The sequence below is a fragment of the Limanda limanda genome, chromosome 16 (genome assembly GCF_963576545.1).
Source record: "Limanda limanda chromosome 16, fLimLim1.1, whole genome shotgun sequence".
Taxonomy (NCBI): Eukaryota; Metazoa; Chordata; class Actinopteri; order Pleuronectiformes; family Pleuronectidae; genus Limanda; species Limanda limanda.
Genome location: NC_083651.1, coordinates 21551578 through 21572683, shown reverse-complemented (window position 1 = coordinate 21572683; position 21106 = coordinate 21551578). Strand labels below are relative to the sequence as shown.

General features: G+C 39.8%; 5 protein-coding genes across 5 annotated transcripts; all 5 read right to left on the bottom strand.

Moving 5' to 3' along the window:
- Nucleotides 1-7413: 7413 nt before the first annotated feature.
- LOC133021273 (olfactory receptor 52E8-like) lies at nucleotides 7414-8337 on the bottom strand. Its single transcript, XM_061088057.1, has one exon. The coding sequence runs from the start codon at nucleotides 8335-8337 to the stop codon at nucleotides 7414-7416; it is 924 nt and encodes a 307-aa protein (XP_060944040.1).
- A 1541-nt stretch (nucleotides 8338-9878) lies between these two features.
- On the bottom strand, nucleotides 9879-10802 carry LOC133021272 (olfactory receptor 52E8-like). The gene has a single exon (XM_061088056.1). It carries the CDS (start codon nucleotides 10800-10802, stop codon nucleotides 9879-9881), a length of 924 nt encoding a protein of 307 aa, XP_060944039.1.
- Nucleotides 10803-12533: 1731 nt separating this feature from the next.
- On the bottom strand, nucleotides 12534-13457 carry LOC133021271 (olfactory receptor 52E8-like). The gene has a single exon (XM_061088054.1). It carries the CDS (start codon nucleotides 13455-13457, stop codon nucleotides 12534-12536), a length of 924 nt encoding a protein of 307 aa, XP_060944037.1.
- A 1722-nt stretch (nucleotides 13458-15179) lies between these two features.
- Nucleotides 15180-16103, bottom strand: LOC133021270 (olfactory receptor 52E8-like). Its single transcript, XM_061088053.1, has one exon. It carries the CDS (start codon nucleotides 16101-16103, stop codon nucleotides 15180-15182), a length of 924 nt encoding a protein of 307 aa, XP_060944036.1.
- A 1723-nt stretch (nucleotides 16104-17826) lies between these two features.
- LOC133021269 (olfactory receptor 52E8-like) lies at nucleotides 17827-18750 on the bottom strand. The gene has a single exon (XM_061088052.1). The coding sequence runs from the start codon at nucleotides 18748-18750 to the stop codon at nucleotides 17827-17829; it is 924 nt and encodes a 307-aa protein (XP_060944035.1).
- Nucleotides 18751-21106: the final 2356 nt, after the last annotated feature.

The window sequence follows — 21106 nt, the reverse complement described above, 5'->3', positions numbered from 1 at the left end:
AACAGAACTAAATAAAGTGACACCCAGCGGGTCAAAATGCTGATGTTATCGTTTCTTAGCGCAGCTGTTCCCCGGTCTTGTTTCCAAACTGCGTTTCTAATTCCATGGCTTGAAGCTACACGGAGGCAGCTAGCTTCCCCCCCAGCTTCCACACACAGTCAGCAGGGACTCCCGATATTAACTACTAGCCAGTGTTTGCTTCTAACCTGACAGTATTTGAGAAACAGTGTCATGATAGCTGTGGAATTTACTCGTGACGGCGGGTTTTTGCGCCGTTACCACCGCAGTTAGCATGGTGGCTAGCACGCTAGCGCCGTTATGACAGTATGTGACCCTACACACATGCCATTAGTGCTCTAACCAGCCACCGTCAGCCGGACAACTCCGCTGGCTTAACACACTTGTCACATTAATCGTAGAATCGTAGTTATGTTTGGGTTTATTGTGATATAGGGAATGAAACAGGAAGTTTGAGGTCCGGAAATTATGTTGTTCCAAAATGCTGTCGTTAGCGGACCAATCAAAGCCAAGGGCTGTCCCGGCGGCTCTCCGCCATGCCGACGTGTAGTTAGAAAAATCAGAGGTGCAGGAAAAGCTCTCCGAGGCGCTCGGAATGGGGGTTTCTCTGTCCGTGTCAGTAAAAACAGAGAAGCATATATCGGCCTTAAGCCTCCCGAACTCAGTCTCCCAGGGTGCAACATGTTTTCTTTATCTAGAGAAAACCAATGAAGTCAGTCTCCCAGGGGGCAACAGGTTCCTTTTGTTTCAACAAATTCACGCATAAGTGTGAAAAGCCACAATGCTCACCTCCTATTGGTCACTCTGGCCCATGACCTGTGAGGTCACCGGGCCTTTATAAGACCAAGATCTGCCCCAATTCTATCTCTTTTCTACTGACCCTCCAAGGACAGCAGGCGACCAGTCTCTTCTCCTGCATCGCCTAGGAGAGGGCCGGGCTGCTCCAGCAAATCTTCTAACCCATCCAACAACCGGAGGTCAGAGGTGCAGTCTCCAACTCATCTCTTCAAGGAAACCTCCTCTCAACTCAAGTTTTTCCAAACTCCTAGCAGCGACTCAATGTCCTGTAGGTAAGAACTAAGATTCAATAAGCAACTGAACTGCACAGCTCAACAGCACTGCGAGGACTTCAACCTTCCGACCGAACCGGAGACGTCACAGTACTGCAACTGCACAGCAACTTTCTCCCTTTCTAAGGACTGGTAACATACTGGGCTTAGGAGACAGTGTGCGATCCCACAGATGCATGAGTTAAGCAATTAGCATCAAGAGGGTATGCTGGCGCACGCTGGCTGCCGCTCCTCTTGACACTTTGTTACCGCTTTTGTGATTTATGTGACTTTTTAAAGCTATTTTATTCGGCGTACCTTGGATTAATGGATTAATAGAGCCTGCCTGCTCTACTGGAGTCCTTGTTCCGTGGTGACTGTGGAGCTGGGGCTCGCCAGCCTGTGGTCGTTGCCGGACGGCGCGGCTTGTTTTGTGTTCTGTTTCTTTTGCATCGGTGCTGGCGATGATTTCATACACCGCCCCGCAGCTACGGCGTTGGCGCAGCTTCATGGCTCCGTCCGACAAAGGGTTTAAAGCCCTGTCAGGAGTGTGGGATTTTGAAAAACAGACCTCCCTACATCCATAGATGTTCGCGCCGCGGCTTCAACGTGAAATCAGGAAACAAAACAAACCTCGGAGTCATCGTCGGAAACATTGCGAGACTACCCAATACTAGGCACAATGGAAGACACGGAGTGGATCGCAGTGTATTACGGAGCTTTCAGGGATTTCCACCCCGAGCTCTGTCTCCTACCACCATGGAGCTGCTAAACGCACAATACCTCACTAATAAATCCCTCCTCATATACAACCATATCCTGGACAAAGGGCTTGACTTCATGTGCCTAACCGAAACCTGGCATAAACCAGGGGACTACTCTGTGCTTAATGAAGCATGCCCCCCTGGCTATAACTACATGGAGAAGGCCCGCAGCTCTGGTCGTGGTGGTGGACTAGCCGTCATGCACCGGGCTGAGCTAAATCTGTGTCCTCTGCCAATGCCTGATCTTTCCCTTATGGAATGCCTGGCCTTCAAATGCAAATCTCCATACTCCATGACAGTGCTTCCCATATACCGTCCTCCAAAACCAAACCCATCTTTTTTACCTGAGATAAGTGATGTCCTTACCTCTCTCTGCACTATGTCAACTAACATTGTCATTGTTGGTGATTTAAATATCCATGTCGACAACCCCTCCTGTCAGTTTGCAGCAGATTTCCTGAGTGTGCTTGAGTGTCTTGGGCTGCAGCAGCATGTTGAGGTTCCTACTCACACCAAGGGGCACACTCTGGATCTGGTTATCACTGACTCTGCTTCCATCAGTAACCTACAGGTCTATGATCTCGGTGTGTCCGACCACCTATTAGACCTAGGCGTCAAATGTCTTTCCGAAACTGGAAAAGCATTGACTTGGCCACTATGACCATGGATCTCCAGCTCATCACCTGCCCAGCCTCTGCATAAATGGATGAATTAGTGGAACTCTACAATACATCCCTGAGAAGTGTTTTTGATCTCCATGCCCCTGTCAAGTCACGTGAGGTCAATTTCTCACGCTCCGCTCCCTGGTTCACACATGAGCTAAGGAAAATAAAAACAGCTGGGCGTGCCCTGGAACGACGCTGCAGACGCTCTGGGCTCACTGTCCATAAACTGGCCTACCGTGAGCATCAAAGGGGCTACTCCAACTCCCTTAAAGATGCTCGCTCACAGTTCTATTCCGGGTTAATCAATAATAATAATTTCTCTCTGTGTCTGACAGAATTCTAAACAAATAAAGATAAAAGTAGTTTTAGCTAGATATTATGCTTCATAAAAATGATTTTAATAACTGTTGCTGCTTAGTGCTAATAATGAATCTTTTTACTTGTTCTAATACTTAACTTTTGGACATTAAAGCGTAATTCCCTCAGATTCATTAAACTCAGACAGAGATCCAGGAACTGTCCCTTCTGGGGCTAAGTAAGTGGGACATTGTTTGGGTTAAGTTTGTTCCGAATGTCAGGATTGTTTTGATGGAGCAGAAAACACAATAATAGTTTCTCGAATTACAATAGCACTCACTCTTTCCAATGATAGGAGGGTGGAGGTAGGAGCAGTTTGATTCAGGAATAATACCATAAACAAATCATTATTTTAATCCTTTCTCGTAAATCTACTTAATATTTGGAATATATATGGGAGTCACAACGATGGTCAGTCTCACAGCTGTCTTGATAAGAGAGAGACGAGAGAGTTGTTATGGTTAAATTGGTGCAGCCGAGATGGCTAGGAGCAAGACATTTTCTACTCAAGGCTAAATTACGAGACAACATCAGACTAGCTGGATAGAGTTGCCAAGCAACCGGCAGAGTAGCGTAGGAAAGCATGACGGAGAGCTGCTGCTATGTCACTTCCTGGATTCGGTGACAAGAGGCGTGGGACTGCGGCTGGACCAATAAGGGAGATCCAAAGTGATTTGCGGTGACACCCCTCCAAACATTTCATAACCAATCACATCAAATCTACTGTTATAATTATACACAACCCCTGCTGTTCGGGGCCATTATTAACTTCCTACTGCTAACTTAATTAGCATAGGCTGTGATAATTGTCCATAGCTATGAATAACTCTTCATTGTATCTTTAAATAAAACACTTGATTTAACCAAAGCCTTGGATCGGCTCCTCTCATATTTTAGGATAAACGAACAAGCCTAACATAAGCCATCTCCTGAAACCACAACCACCCTCTTCAACTGAGGCTACAGAGGAGCAATGCAACAGCTTCATTGACTTTTTTAGATCAAAGGTCAACACCATTCGCTCTCTGATATCCAGCTCTCCATCTCTGCTTCCCTCTTACACAAACACCTTATCTACGACTGTGCTGTCTCCTCTACATCTCGCTGAGGTTCAGGAGAGCCATGTTGAGGCAATCCTCAAAAAAAATGAAATCCTGTACCTGTACCCTGGACCCCATTCCCACTGCTCTGCTCAAGTCACATATCCCCACTCTCAGTCCTTTCATCACCAAGGTTGTTAACCTTTCCCTTCAGTCTGGCTGTGTCCCACCTACTCTCAAGGTTGCTGTAATCCGCCCCCTTCTCAAGAAACCCACCCTGGACCCGGAGGTTCTAGCCAATTACAGGCCTATCTCCAACCTTGCCTTCCTGCCAAGGTGTTAGAGAAGGTAGTCGCTTCTCAACTTCAGGACCACCTCATACATAACAACTTGTTTGAAAATTTTCAGTCAGGATTTCGCTCAGCCCACAGCACTGTAACAGCTTTGCTCAGGGTTACGAATGACCTGCTGATGACAGCCGATGCAGGATCACCCTCACTCCTCATCCTCCTGGACCTGACTGCTGCATTTGACACAGTGGATCACACTCTCCTCCTAGAGCGCCTCTACAACGCTGTTGGACTATCAGACTCTGCACTCAAGTGGTTTTAGTCCTACCTCTCTGGCAGAACTGAATATGTCTCACTGGGAAGATGCAAGTCCAGACTGCTCCCTGTCTCCTGTGGTGTTCCGCAAGGGTCGGTCCTTGGCCCCATCCTCTTCATTATTTACATGCTCCCCCTCGGTTGTGTCATCAGCAAACATAGGATGTCCTTCCACTGTTATGCTGACGACACACAGCTTTACATCAAACCTTCCCCAAACCCCTCTGCAGCCATTTCATGTCTCACCGCCTGTCTTGGAGAGATAAAGACATGGATGAGCAGCAACTTTCTTCAGTTAAACAGTAGCAAAACTGAAGCCCTCCTTGTTGGCACTCCACACCAGGTTCAGTCATCCTCCATAACTCAGCTCACCTTCGACGGTCAGGTCATACACCTCTCCTCCACAGTCACTAATCTGGGAGTTAGGTTTGATCCTCACCTCATCTCAAAAACATCTCCAAACTCCACCCCACTTTAACCCTGTCAGATGCAGAGAAGCTCGTCCACGCATTCATCTCCTCTAGACTGGACTACTGCAATTCACTTTTCACTGGGATCACTGGCAAGAACATCCAAAAACTGCAATTCATTCAAAACAGCGCTGCCAGGATCCTGATGAGAGTCTGTAAATATGAGCACATAACACCAATTCTCCACTCACTCCACTAGCTCCCTGTCTCAACCCGGATTAACTACAAAGTCCTACTCCTTACCCATAAATGCATAAATGGACATGCACCTCCCTACCTACAAGAACTCATCACTCCCCAAACCTCCACCCGCACCCTCAGATCTACAAGTAGCTTGCTCCTTCGGGTTCCCAACACCAAGCTCCGCACCATGGGCGACCGGGCCTTTTGCTCAGCAGCGCCTCGCCTATGGAACGGTCTCCCTGACCACCTGAGGGCAACACAGACCCTGGACTCTTTTAAGACTGGCCTAAAAACCTTTTTATTCAAGAAGGCGTTTTTACTTTGAGTTGAGTTTAAGGACTTTGATTTTAACTATGTACTTGTGGCACTCTGAGATTCTCGGATGAAGAGTGCCTTACAAATAAAATGTATTTATTTATTTATTTACTTAATAATTATACTAGCCTAAGCAAGACTGTTTATTTGATTCTGTGTGGTGTTTAAAAGTTTGATATGTGTTGTGTATTTGTGGTTACAAGTTAAATGCTATATACGCTCTTCACAGGATCTCTCTGACCCTTTCAGTCTCTAATTAGCATTTACACAGACACCGCATATCTCTACCTACTTATCTACGTCCCCACTCAAGAAGAAGGGGCAGGGGAGCTACCATCTTGGGAGACCACAGAAAGGTGTTACTCTCTTTGTTAACTACCATTTTGAGAGCCCCTTATTCACACACACTCACATACACCTTTGTTTTAGTTCATACTCTGTTATTAATTATTGTTTTACACTTTATTATGTTCATAATAAATGTTTTTCTTTCACAAATGTTCTTTCATTAATGTTACATATGTGAATTTTGCCAACCTCTACATTGTCAAGAATTCTATAAACCTTCACTGTTCATTATATAATCTTTGATAGTAAATATTGAGATTTCTAATTGAACTAGATCTAAATGAGACTGATCTTAATAAATAAATTGTCTATCTTTTCCCTTCTTTCAAGGGTGGTGCCCTGAGAGAACTTAATATTAATATTTTATTTTGATAACACATTTATTGAATGCCCAAATGCACACCATCTTATGGTATCACTCCTAACCATTATTGCACAACACTCATGTTGAGTTTTAAACACAAGTTCATTCCTCCGAGGTCTTTCCTATACATATACGCACAAAGGTAAAATTACACTGCATGCTACCAGCGCCCACAGGTTTTGGCTCAGCAGTTTATCTTAATAATAATTAGGGCCCGAGCACCGAACGGGGGGAGGCCCTATTGAAATTGTAAGACTTATTGTTATTATTATAAGATTATATTGTATTTATAGAGCACTTTTCAAAGTGCTCAAAGACACTTTACAAATTTTAAAGGGACAAAGCAAATTATTTGACATTATTTGGAAAAACTGACTTAAAACACTCTTTAACTAAAACATTAAAAAAACATTGTACACTTTTTATTTGGTCCAACAACAGATGCCTTTGAATGAATGTCTACTAGGAGATGGTGCAATGCATTTTGTCATATTGACTCCCAGAGAGAAACAGACCATTAATTGTATATATATTAGTTCTGTGTGGTGCATTCAGTGTGCGTGGTGAGGGTATCAAAGTTAAAAGACAGAGGCACAAGTTTAAATCAACTTTCGTGCAAATTAAGCTTTTGATTATTTCAGAAATGCATAGTGGGATAACGTTTATTTGTGAAGGCCAACAGAATTACATGTGATCCTGCCTCAATGCTTAACACACTCATTTACTGTACAACACTGGATTCTTATCAATGTTGCTCTCTGGTTTATATATAAATCAGTTCAAAACAAAATAAATGAGGCAGACACATTTGCATTAGCTTGCTCCTGTTTTCTGTGGAAGTCAAGACATGTTATGTTCATACTGAAAAAAACAGAATATAAGAGCAAATGTTAATAAAAGGGTCAAAACACAAAGGATCATTTAAAAATGCTGTAATAGCTTTATTGTCTATGGAGGAAGAATAAGCTGTATCATAAACAGTATATGTGAGGCAGATAACCATGATCCTGATGCTGTTATTGTTCACATTAACATAAATATTAAAGGTATGAGCCAAGTTAAAAACAAATAGGCCACAGACTCTATTTGTCATAACAGATTGATAATCCAGAGGTTAGAGCCTGGTAACTGTGCTGTAATAAATTTCTCAGATTGTAACACTTTTCTAAAAAACACAAATAACAAGGCAGATGTACAGAATAATATTTATCAACTTTCTTTCTACAGATCACATGTCAGTTCTTCCCTAAAAAAAACTGCACGATTCTGTTTCTTATTTGCGTCAGTTTGAGACCGTATATGAGGGGATTGAGGATCGGAGGAACGACCAGGAATTCTATTGCCATAAAATTATTGAGACTTTGCGGTATCGTACTCGTGCCAAATCTCACGTACATCAAATCAAAAAGAATACTAATGACTAAGGTATTCAAACATAGTAAATGCGGCAGACAGGTTTGCATGAACTTGCTTCTGTTCTCACCGGAGTGAAGGCAATTTTTGATCAGACACATATAAGACCAAAAAATAAAGGCTACATGGATTAAAACAACAGTGTAATTAAAAGCTGGAACAATGACACTTGCTAATGGAGGAGTACAAGCAAGTCTATTCACCAAATAATTAATACAGTAGATTTTTGGAATATGTGAGCCGCATATTTTGGTTATTGCTGTTGTTATAGTGCCAACCATCATCAGATAGTGGGGTACAAGCCAAGCAAAAAACACAAACATGCCTATTTTTCCCTTCGTCATCACTGAGTGGTAAGTTAGAGGCTGACAGATAGCCACATATCTGTCATAGGCCATTAATAAGAGAATAGAGCCATCTGCGCAGAGTGAAGAGTGCAACACAAAACCCTGCAGGAGGCATCCACTGTAAGAGATGACATGAGAGTTAGACAGGAGGTCGATGAGGAACTTTGGATAAAAGCCTGCAGTCCCATACAGTGCGTTGATGCACAGATTACAGAGGAAGATGTACATGGGCTCGTGAAGGTTTTTATCTATGATGATGGTCACGATGATGGTCACATTTATCAGCCAGATCACACAGTAACACAACAAAGTGAGGATGAAGAGGGTGACTCTGTAGTGCGCTGTGCCACTCAACCCCGACATAGTGAACATAGAAACTACTGAAACATTATCCATCATGATGAAGGTTCTCTCTCACGTTATTAGAAAACAAAGTCATCCACTATCTCAAGTGTCCTTGCTGACTTACCTGAACTGTCCTTCTTTCATCGGTTAATATCATTTACTGGCGGCAACAGATAGTGTGTTTGTGAACATGGGAATTGAAACAGTCCAATCAGTGAGCTGGAATAAACTGAGACGACCAGTTTACCACACAAGAAAAGATTACGCAGTAAACCTAACCTCATTAAAAAATTAAAAACTGATGAAGTCTGTGGGAGGCTCTAGCCCCTCCCCCCATTCAATCTTATGTTATACTGCATTTTGTTGTATGGGTTTATACTCAATGTTAAGCGCAGTATTATTACAAGTTTAAATCACCTGAAGTTGAATTAGAATGAACTCATGTTGAGTTTTATACACAAGTTCATTCCTCCGAGGGCTTTCCTATACATATACCCACAAAACATAAAATTACACTGCATGCTACCAGCACAAAACAGATTTGGCCTAGCAGTTTATCTTAATAATAATTAGGACCCGAGCACCGATCGGTGGGTGGCCGTATTGAAATTGTAAGAATTATTCTTATTATTAGAAGAATACATTTTATTTATAGAGCATTTTTCAAAGTGCTCAAAGACACTTTACAAATTTTACAGGAGCAAAGCAAATTATTTGACATTATTTCGATTAAGTGTCTTAAAACACAATTTAACTAAGTTAAAAAAACATTGTACACTTTTTATTTGGTCCAACAACAGATGCCTTTGTGCAGGATGAATGTTTACTAGGAGATGGTGCAATGCATTTTGTCATATTGACTCCTGGAGAGAAACAGACCATTAATTGTATATAGATTAGTTCTGTGTGGTGCATTCAGTGTGTGTGGTGAGGGTGTCAAAGTTAAAAGACAGAGGCACAAGTTTAAATCAACTTTCGTGCGAATTAAGCTTTTGATTATTTCAGAAATGCATAGTGGGATAACGTTTATTTGTGAAGGCCAACAGAATTACATGTGATCCTGCCTCAATGTTTAACACACTAATTTACTGTACAACATTGGATTCTTATCAATGTTGCTCTCTGGTTTATATATAAATCAGTTCAAAACAAAATAAATGAGGCAGACACATTTGCATTAGCTTGCTCCTGTTTTCTGTGGAAGTCAAGACATGTTATGTTCATACTGAAAAAAAAACAGAATATAAGAGCAAATGTTAATAAAAGGGTCAAAACACAAAGGATCATTTAAAAATGCTGTAATAGCTTTATTGTCTATGGAGGCAGAATAAGCTGTATCATAAACAGTATATGTGAGGCAGATAACCATGATCCTGATGCTGTTATTGTTCACATTAACATAAATATTAAAGGTATAAGCCAAGTTAAAAACAAATAGGCCACAGACTCTATTTGTCATAACAGATTGATAATCCAGAGGTTAGAGCCTGGTAACTGTGCTGTAATAAATTTCTCAGATTGTAACACTTTTCTAAAAAACACAAATAACAAGGCAGATGATAATATTTATCAACTTTCTTTCTACAGATCACAAGTCAGTTCTTCCTTAAAAAAAGCTGCAAGATTCTGTTTCTTATTTGAGTCAGTTTGAGACCGTATATAAGGGGATTGAGGATCGGAGGAACGACCAGGAATTCTATTGCAATAAAATTCTTGAGACTTTGCGGTATCGTACTCGTGCCAAATCTCACATACATCAAATCAAAAAGAATACTAATGACTAAGGTATTCAAACATAGTAAATGCGGCAGACAGGTTTGCATGAACTTGCTTCTGTTCTCACCGGAGTGAAGGCAATTTTTGATCAGACACATATAAGACCAAAAAATAAAGGCTACATGGATTAAAACAACAGTGTAATTAAAAGCTGGAACAATGACACTTGCTAATGGAGGAGTACAAGCAAGTCTATTGACCAAATAATTAATACAATAGATTTTTGGAATATGTGAGCCGCATATTTTGGTTATTGCTGTTGTTATAGTGCTCACCAAGATCATATAGTGGGGTACAAGCCAAGCAAAAAACACAAACATGCCTATTTTTCCCTTCGTCATCACTGAGTGGTAAACCAGAGGCTGACAGATAGCCACATATCTGTCATAGGCCATTAATAAGAGAATAGAGCCATCTGCGCAGAGTGAAGAGTGCAACACAAAACCCTGCAGGAGGCATCCACTGTAAGAGATGACATGAGAGTTAGACAGGAGGTCGATGAGGAACTTTGGATAAAAGCCTGCAGTCCCATACAGTGCGTTGATGCACAGATTACAGAGGAAGATGTACATGGGCTCGTGAAGGTTTTTATCTATGATGATGGTCATGATGATGGTCACGTTTACCAGCCAGATCACACAGTAACACAAAAAAGTGAGGATGAAGAGGGTGACTCTGTAGTGCGCTGTGCCACTCAACCCCGACATAGTGAACATGGAAACTTCTGAAACATTATCCATCATGATGAAGGTTCTCTCTCACATAATTAGAAAACAAAGACATCCACCAACACATGTGTTCATCGCTGACTTACCTGAACTGTCTTTCTTTCTTTGGTTAATATCATCTACTGGCGGCAACAGATAGTGTGTTTGTGAACATGGGAGTGAAACGGTCCAATCAGTGAGCTGGACTAAACTGGAGACGCCCAGTTTACTACACATGAAAAGATTACGCAGTATTTTTCACAGTAAACTAACCTCATTAAAAAATAATAAAGAAAAAAAAAATTAATGAACTCTGTGACAGGCTAGCCCCCCCCCCCCCCCCCCCAGTCAATCTTATGTTATACTGAATTTTGTTGTATGGGTTCATACTCCATGTTAAGTGCTGTATTATTACTAGTTTAAATCACCTGAAGTTGAATTAGAATGAACTCATGGTGAGTTTTATACACAAGTTTATTCCTCCAAGGTCTTTTCTATACATATACGCACAAAAATAAAATTACACTGCATGCTACCAGCGCTCACAGGTTTTGGCTCAGCAGTTTATATCAATTATAATTAAGGCCCGTGCACCGAACGATGGAAGGCCCTATTGAAATTGTAAGAATTATTCTTATTATTATAAGAATACATTTTATTTGTAGAGCATTTTTCAAAGTGCTCAAAGACACTTTACAAATTTTACAGGAGCAAAGCAAATGATTTGACGTTATTTGGATAAACTGACTTAAAACCCTGTTTAACTAATTAAAAAAAGTATTGTACCCTTTTTATTTGGTCCAACAACAGATGCCTTTGTGCAGGATGAATGTTTACTAGGAGATGGTGCAATGCATTTTGTCATATTAACTCCCAGAGAGAAACAGACCATTAATTGTATATAGATTAGTTCTGTGTGGTGCATTCAGAGTGGATGGTGAGGGTGTCAAAGTTAAAAGAAAGAGGTACGAGTTTAAATCAACTTTCATGCGAATTAAGCTATTGATTATTTCAGAAATCCATAGTGGGATAACGTTTATTTGTGAAGGTCAACAGAATTACATGTGATCCTGCCTCAATGCTTAACACAGTCATTTACTCTACAACACTGGATTCTTATAAATGTTGCTCTCAGGTTTATGTTTTAGATATATGTCACAGGTTTGTCAGATGAGATAATTATTTATTGATACGGACATACATGCATTATACATCATGCTTAACAATTTGTTTCTTTAAAAAAAAAAACAGACACAAACATTGCAGTGTTACATTTTTTAATGTGTAGAAAAAAGTAGAGAGCAGACATATAAATCGATTAAAAACCAAATAAATGAGGCAGACACATTTGCATTAGCTTGCTCCTGTTTTCTGTGGCAGTCAGACATTTAAGGTTCATACTGAAAATACAGAATATAAGAGCAAATGTTAATAAGAGGGTCCAAACACAACAGATAATTTAAAAAAGCTGTAATAGCTTTATTTTCTATGGAGGCAGAATAAGCTATATCAGAAACAGTATATGTGAGGCACATAACCATGATCCTGATGCTGTTATTGTTCACATTAACATCAAAATTAATGGTATAAGCCAAGTTAAAAACAAATTGGCCAGAGACTCTTTTTGTCATTACAGATTGATAATCCAGAGGTTAGAGCCTGGTAACTGTGCTGTAATAAATTTCTCAGATTGTAACACTTTTCTAAAAAACAGAAATAACAATGTAGATGATAATATTAATCAACTTTCTTTCTACAGATCACATGTCAGTTCTTCTTGAAAAAAAACTGCACGATTCTGTTTCTTATTTGTGTCAGTTTGAGACCGTATATGAGGGGATTGAGGATCGGAGGAACGACCAGGAATTCTATTGCCATAAAATTCTTGAGACTTTGCGGTATCGTACTCGTGCCAAATCTCACGTACATCAAATCAAAAAGAATACTAATGACTAAGGTATTCAAACATAGTAAATGCGGCAGACAGGTTTGCATGAACTTGCTTCTGTTCTCACCGGAGTGAAGGCAATTTTTGATCAGATACAAATAAGACCAGAAAATTAAGACTACATAGATTAAACAAACAGTGTAATTAAAAGCTGGAATAATGGCACTTGCTAATGGAGGAGTACAAGCAAGTCTATTCACCAAATAATTAATACAATAGATTTTTGGAATATGTGAGCCGCATATTTTGGTTATTGCTGTTGTTATAGTGCCCACCATATTCAGATAGTGGGGTACAAGCCAAGCAAAAAACACAAACATGCCTATTTTTCCCTTCGTCATCACTGAGTGGTAAATCAGAGGCTGACAGATAGCCACATATCTGTCATAGGCCATTAATAAGAGAATAGAGAAATCTGCACTGACTGAAGAGTGCAACACAAAACCCTGCAGGAGGCATCCACTGTAAGAGATGACATGAGAGTTAGACAGGAGGTCACTGAGGAACTTTGGAAAAAAGCCTGCAGTCCCATACAGTCCGTTAATGCACAGATTACAGAGGAAGATGTACATGGGCTCGTGAAGGTTTTTATCCACGATGATGGTCACAATGATGGTCACGTTTACCAACCAGATCACACAGTAACACAAAAAAGTGAGGATGAAGAGGGTGACTCTGTAGTGCGCTGTGCCACTCAACCCCGACATAGTGAACATAGAAACTACTGAAACATTATCCATCATGATGAAGGGTCTCTCTCACATTATTCAAAAACAAAGACATCCACTATCTCAAGTGTCCATCGCTGACTTACCTGAACTCTCTTTCTTTCATCGGTTAATATCATTTACTGGCGGCAACAGATAGTGTGTTTGTGAACATGGGATTAAAACAGTCCAATCAGTGAGCTGGACTAAACGACGCCCAGTTTACTACACATGAAAAGATTACGCAGTATTTTTCACAGTAAACCTAACCTCATTAAAAAATAATAAAGAAAAAAAAAATTAATGAACTCTGTGACAGGCTCTAGCCCCCCCCCCCCAGTCAATCTTATGTTATACTGAATTTTGTTGTATGGGTTCATACTCCATGTTAAGTGCTGTATTATTACTAGTTTAAATTACCTGAAGTTGAATTAGAATGAACTCATGGTGAGTTTTATACACAAGTTTATTCCTCCGAGGTCTTTTCTATACATATACCCACAAAAATAAAATTACTCTGCATGCTACCAGCGCTCACAGGTTTTGGCTCAGCAGTTTATATCAATTATAATTAAGGCCTGTGCACCGAACGATGGAAGGCCCTATTGAAATTGTAAGAATTATTCTTATTATTATAAGAATACATTTTATTTATAGAGCATTTTTCAAAGTGCTCAAAGACACTTTACAAATTTTACAGGAGCAAAGCAAATGATTTTACGTTATTTGGATAAACTGACTTAAAACCCTGTTTAACTAATTAAAAAAAGTATTGTACCCTTTTTATTTGGTCCAACAACAGATGCCTTTGTGCAGGATGAATGTTTACTAGGAGATGGTGCAATGCATTTTGTCATATTAACTCCCAGAGAGAAACAGACCATTAATTGTATATAGATTAGTTCTGTGTGGTGCATTCAGAGTGGATGGTGAGGGTGTCAAAGTTAAAAGAAAGAGGTACGAGTTTAAATCAACTTTCATGCGAATTAAGCTATTGATTATTTCAGAAATCCATAGTGGGATAACGTTTATTTGTGAAGGTCAACAGAATTACATGTGATCCTGCCTCAATGCTTAACACAGTCATTTACTCTACAACACTGGATTCTTATAAATGTTGCTCTCAGGTTTATGTTTTAGATATATGTCACAGGTTTGTCAGATGAGATAATTATTTATTGATACGGACATATATGCATTATACATCATGCTTAACAATTTGTTTCTTTAAAAAAAAAACAGACACAAACATTGCAGTGTTACATTTTTTAAAGTGTAGAAAAAAGTAGAGAGCAGACATATAAATCGATTAAAAACCAAATAAATGAGGCAGACACATTTGCATTAGCTTGCTCCTGTTTTCTGTGGCAGTCAGACATTTAAGGTTCATACTGAAAATACAGAATATAAGAGCAAATGTTAATAAGAGGGTCCAAACACAACAGATAATTTAAAAAAGCTGTAATAGCTTTATTTTCTATGGAGGCAGAATAAGCTATATCAGAAACAGTATATGTGAGGCACATAACCATGATCCTGATGCTGTTATTGTTCACATTAACATCAAAATTAATGGTATAAGCCAAGTTAAAAACAAATTGGCCAGAGACTCTTTTTGTCATTACAGATTGATAATCCAGAGGTTAGAGCCTGGTAACTGTGCTGTAATAAATTTCTCAGATTGTAACACTTTTCTAAAAAACAGAAATAACAATGTAGATGATAATATTAATCAACTTTCTTTCTACAGATCACATGTCAGTTCTTTTTGAAAAAAAACTGCACGATTCTGTTTCTTATTTGTGTCAGTTTGAGACCGTATATGAGGGGATTGAGGATCGGAGGAACGACCAGGAATTCTATTGCCATAAAATTCTTGAGACTTTGCGGTATCGTACTCGTGCCAAATCTCACGTACATCAAATCAAAAAGAATACTAATGACTAAGGTATTCAAACATAGTAAATGCGGCAGACAGGTTTGCATGAACTTGCTTCTGTTCTCACCGGAGTGAAGGCAATTTTTGATCAGATACAAATAAGACCAGAAAATTAAGACTACATAGATTAAACAAACAGTGTAATTAAAAGCTGGAATAATGGCACTTGCTAATGGAGGAGTACAAGCAAGTCTATTCACCAAATAATTAATACAATAGATTTTTGGAATATGTGAGCCGCATATTTTGGTTATTGCTGTTGTTATAGTGCCCACCATATTCAGATAGTGGGGTACAAGCCAAGCAAAAAACACAAACATGCCTATTTTTCCCTTCGTCATCACCGAGTGGTAAATCAGAGGCTGACAGATAGCCACATATCTGTCATAGGCCATTAATAAGAGAATAGAGAAATCTGCACTGACTGAAGAGTGCAACACAAAACCCTGCAGGAGGCATCCACTGTAAGAGATGACATGAGAGTTAGACAGGAGGTCACTGAGGAACTTTGGAAAAAAGCCTGCAGTCCCATACAGTCCGTTAATGCACAGATTACAGAGGAAGATGTACATGGGCTCGTGAAGGTTTTTATCCACGATGATGGTCACGATGATGGTCACGTTTACCAACCAGATCACACAGTAACACAAAAAAGTGAGGATGAAGAGGGTGACTCTGTAGTGCGCTGTGCCACTCAACCCCGACATAGTGAACATAGAAACTACTGAAACATTATCCATCATGATGAAGGGTCTCTCTCACATTATTCAAAAACAAAGACATCCACTATCTCAAGTGTCCATCGCTGACTTACCTGAACTCTCTTTCTTTCATCGGTTAATATCATTTACTGGCGGCAACAGATAGTGTGTTTGTGAACATGGGATTAAAACAGTCCAATCAGTGAGCTGGACTAAACGACGCCCAGTTTACTACACATGAAAAGATTACGCAGTATTTTTCACAGTAAACCTAACCTCATTTAAAAATAATAAAGAAAAAAAAAATTAATGAACTCTGTGACAGGCTCTAGCCCCCCCCCCCCCAGTCAATCTTATGTTATACTGAATTTTGTTGTATGGGTTCATACTCCATGTTAAGTGCTGTATTATTACTAGTTTAAATCACCTGAAGTTGAATTAGAATGAACTCATGGTGAGTTTTATACACAAGTTCATTCCTCCGAGGTCTTTTCTATACATATACCCACAAAAATAAAATTACTCTGCATGCTACCAGCGCTCACAGGTTTTGGCTCAGCAGTTTATATCAATTATAATTAAGGCCCCAGCACCGAACGATGGAAGGCCCTATTGAAATTGTAAGAATTATTCTTATTATTATAAGAATACATTTTATTTATAGAGCATTTTTCAAAGTGCTCAAAGACACTTTACAAATTTTACAGGAGCAAAGCAAATGATTTGACGTTATTTGGATAAACTGACTTAAAACCCTGTTTAACTAATTAAAAAAAGTATTGTACCCTTTTTATTTGGTCCAACAACAGATGCCTTTGTGCAGGATGAATGTTTACTAGGAGATGGTGCAATGCATTTTGTCATATTAACTCCCAGAGAGAAACAGACCATTAATTGTATATAGATTAGTTCTGTGTGGTGCATTCAGAGTGGATGGTGAGGGTGTCAAAGTTAAAAGAAAGAGGTACGAGTTTAAATCAACTTTCATGCGAATTAAGCTATTGATTATTTCAGAAATCCATAGTGGGATAACGTTTATTTGTGAAGGTCAACAGAATTACATGTGATCCTGCCTCAATGCTTAACACAGTCATTTACTCTACAACACTGGATTCTTATAAATGTTGCTCTCAGGTTTATGTTTTAGATATATGTCACAGGTTTGTCAGATGAGATAATTATTTATTGATACGGACATATATGCATTATACATCATGCTTAACAATTTGTTTCTTTAAAAAAAAAACAGACACAAACATTGCAGTGTTACATTTTTTAAAGTGTAGAAAAAAGTAGAGAGCAGACATATAAATCGATTAAAAACCAAATAAATGAGGCAGACACATTTGCATTAGCTTGCTCCTGTTTTCTGTGGCAGTCAGACATTTAAGGTTCATACTGAAAATACAGAATATAAGAGCAAATGTTAATAAGAGGGTCCAAACACAACAGATAATTTAAAAAAGCTGTAATAGCTTTATTTTCTATGGAGGCAGAATAAGCTATATCAGAAACAGTATATGTGAGGCACATAACCATGATCCTGATGCTGTTATTGTTTACATTAACATCAAAATTAATGGTATAAGCCAAGTTAAAAACAAATTGGCCAGAGACTCTTTTTGTCATCACAGATTGATAATCCAGAGGTTAGAGCCTGGTAACTGTGCTGTAATAAATTTCTCAGATTGTAACACTTTTCTAAAAAACAGAAATAACAATGTAGATGATAATATTAATCAACTTTCTTTCTACAGATCACATGTCAGTTCTTCCTGAAAAAAAACTGCACGATTCTGTTTCTTATTTGTGTCAGTTTGAGACCATATATGAGGGGATTGAGGATCGGAGGAACGACCAGGAATTCTATTGCCATAAAATTCTTGAGACTTTGCGGTATCGTACTCGTGCCAAATCTCACGTACATCAAATCAAAAAGAATACTAATGACTAAGGTATTCAAACATAGTAAATGCGGCAGACAGGTTTGCATGAACTTGCTTCTGTTCTCACCGGAGTGAAGGCAATTTTTGATCAGATACAAATAAGACCAGAAAATTAAGACTACATAGATTAAACAAACAGTGTAATTAAAAGCTGGAATAATGGCACTTGCTAATGGAGGAATACAAGCAAGTCTATTCACCAAATAATTAATACAATAGATTTTTGGAATATGTGAGCCGCATATTTTGGTTATTGCTGTTGTTATAGTGCCCACCATATTCAGATAGTGGGGTACAAGCCAAGCAAAAAACACAAACATGCCTATTTTTCCCTTCGTCATCACTGAGTGGTAAATCAGAGGCTGACAGATAGCCACATATCTGTCATAGGCCATTAATAAGAGAATAGAGAAATCTGCACTGACTGAAGAGTGCAACACAAAACCCTGCAGGAGGCATCCACAGTAAGAGATGACATGAGAGTTAGACAGGCGGTCACTGAGGAACTTTGGATAAAAGCCTGCAGTCCCATACAGTCCGTTAATGCACAGATTACAGAGGAAGATGTACATGGGCTCGTGAAGGTTTTTATCCACGATGATGGTCACGATGATGGTCACGTTTACCAACCAGATCACACAGTAACACAAAAAAGTGAGGATGAAGAGGGTGACTCTGTAGTGCGCTGTGCCACTCAACCCCGACATAGTGAACATAGAAACTACTGAAACATTATCCATCATGATGAAGGGTCTCTCTCACATTATTCAAAAACAAAGACATCCACTATCTCAAGTGTCCATCGCTGACTTACCTGAACTCTCTTTCTTTCATCGGTTAATATCATTTACTGGCGGCAACAGATAGTGTGTTTGTGAACATGGGATTAAAACAGTCCAATTAGTGAGCTTGACTAAACTGGAGACGCCCAGTTTACCACACACGAAAAGATTACGCAGTATTTTTCACAGTAAACCTAACCTCATTCAAAAATAATAAAGAAAAAAAAACTGATGAACTCTGTGAGAAGCTCTAGTCCCCCCCATTCAATCTGATGCTATACTGAATTTTGTTGTATGGGTTCAAACTCCATGTTATGTGCTGTATTATTACTAGTTTAAATCAACTGAGGTTGAGTTAGAAGAAACTCATGTTGGGAAATGTCTTTGTTGAACCACATGGCCTCCTTCTCGGCTTACAAGTGTGGTCAAAACCTGAAACCAAATGGCGCATGTTCTGGACTAAAGGCTCCAGTATGCTTCTCCGACTCCGTGGCGAGCGGGGGGACGCACGGACTCTTTTTCATTTATGCTTCTCCGAAAACTTTACGTGTTGAAGACAATTCACCGTCAAACGGAAGACGAGCTTAGAGAAGCCTACCCCTCTGGCCTATGTGCGTAGAAGAAGTCCACGTTTGTTTATTTGCCATCTCCCGGCTTTCCTCACACACAGTGAACGATGGCAACTAACAGAACTAAATAAAGTGACACCCAGCGGGTCAAATCCTGATGTTATAATTTCTTAGCGCAGCGGTTCCCCGGTCTTGTTTCCGAACTGCGTTGCTAATTCCACGGCTTAAAGCTACACGGTGGCAGCTAGCTCCCCCCCCCCAGCTTCCACACACAGTCAGCAGGGACTCCCGATACTAACTACTACCCAGTGTTTGCTTCTAACCTGACGGTATTTGAGAAACAGTGTCATGATAGCTGTGGAATTAAGTTGTGACAGCGGGTTTTTGCGCTGTTGCCACCGCAGTTAGCATGGTGGCTAGCACGCTAGCGCCGTTATGACAGGGCGTTAAAACCGTATGTGACTGTATACACATGCCGTCAGTGCTCTAACCAGCCACCGTCAGCAAGACAACTACGCTGGCTTAACACACTTGTCACATTAACCGTAGAATCGTAGTTGTGTTCGGGTTTATTGTGATATAGGGAATGAAACAGTTTGAGGTCCGGAAATGATGTCGTTCCGAAATGCTGTCGTTAGCGGACCAATCACAGCCAAGGACCATCCCGAGGCGCTCCGCCATGCCGAGGTGTAGTTAGAAAAAAAAGAGGTGCACGAAAAGCTCTCCGAGGCGCTCGGAGAGGGCGTTTCTCTGTCCGTGTCAGTAAAAATGGAGAAGCATATATCGGCCGTAAGTAGGGTTGCAAAATTCCGGGAATTTTCAAAGTTGGAAACTTTCCATGGGAATTAACGGGAATATACGGGAATTAACGGGAATATACGGGAATTAACGGGAATTAACAGGATTTAATGGGAATAAACTGGAAATGTTGTGGGTAATTTATACTAACTGTATTTACCTTGTCATATACAGACATAAATATAAACATTTTGTTGTGTCATAGGCTGATTTGAGCCCTAAAGGAAACTTTGGGCACTTGACTATATGCTTCGGCATCGTTGTGTCATTCTTAACATAGGTATTTGCAGAGTATTTGCAAATGTACACAGCCTTTCCTTCTACATTGGATGGGGTGAAATGTCTCCACACATGAGATAGTGCACGTGGCATTGTTCTTTAGAATAAGATGAGAAAAAAGTTTGTAAAAAAATACTCATGCAATGCCAGAGATATAAATAGTTAGCCAAACAATTGGAATAGTCTGTAAAAATATTTTACAATTGATGGATAAATTATAATGGAAATAGGCTAGATGAACAGATGAACAATCCTCAATCAGCATGCTAACATATTTTCCCCAGGAATATCATTGAAACTTACCTGACTAGTCCTGCACACTACAGCAGGCCTCAATAGCCCTGCTGTAGTGTGAAGGATTCTGGGAGTTATCTGTGCATGTGATGGAAGAATGCACAGTGGAGGGTTGAAATTCAACATGCAGCTTGTGCTGCATTCCATACATCTTTAAAATAGAGTTTTGAATGATGTTTTTATTGCTCAGCGTTTCATTTGCATAGTTTTTGTTTTTTTTCAAAATTCCAAAAATTCCCGTGCTTAATATTCCCGTGGAAAGTTTCCGGAAAGTTTCCGGAAATTTACCGGAAACTTTCCACCCCTTTGCAACCCTAGCCGTAAGTAGGGTTGCCAACTCTCTGATTAATAAATAAGGGACACCTCATCGGCAGGGT

Coding starts and splice junctions, on each gene's coding strand:
- LOC133021273 (XM_061088057.1), bottom strand. CDS start 8,337: ATGATGGATAATGTTTCAGTAGTTTCTATGTTCACTATGTCGGGGTTG.
- LOC133021272 (XM_061088056.1), bottom strand. CDS start 10,802: ATGATGGATAATGTTTCAGAAGTTTCCATGTTCACTATGTCGGGGTTG.
- LOC133021271 (XM_061088054.1), bottom strand. CDS start 13,457: ATGATGGATAATGTTTCAGTAGTTTCTATGTTCACTATGTCGGGGTTG.
- LOC133021270 (XM_061088053.1), bottom strand. CDS start 16,103: ATGATGGATAATGTTTCAGTAGTTTCTATGTTCACTATGTCGGGGTTG.
- LOC133021269 (XM_061088052.1), bottom strand. CDS start 18,750: ATGATGGATAATGTTTCAGTAGTTTCTATGTTCACTATGTCGGGGTTG.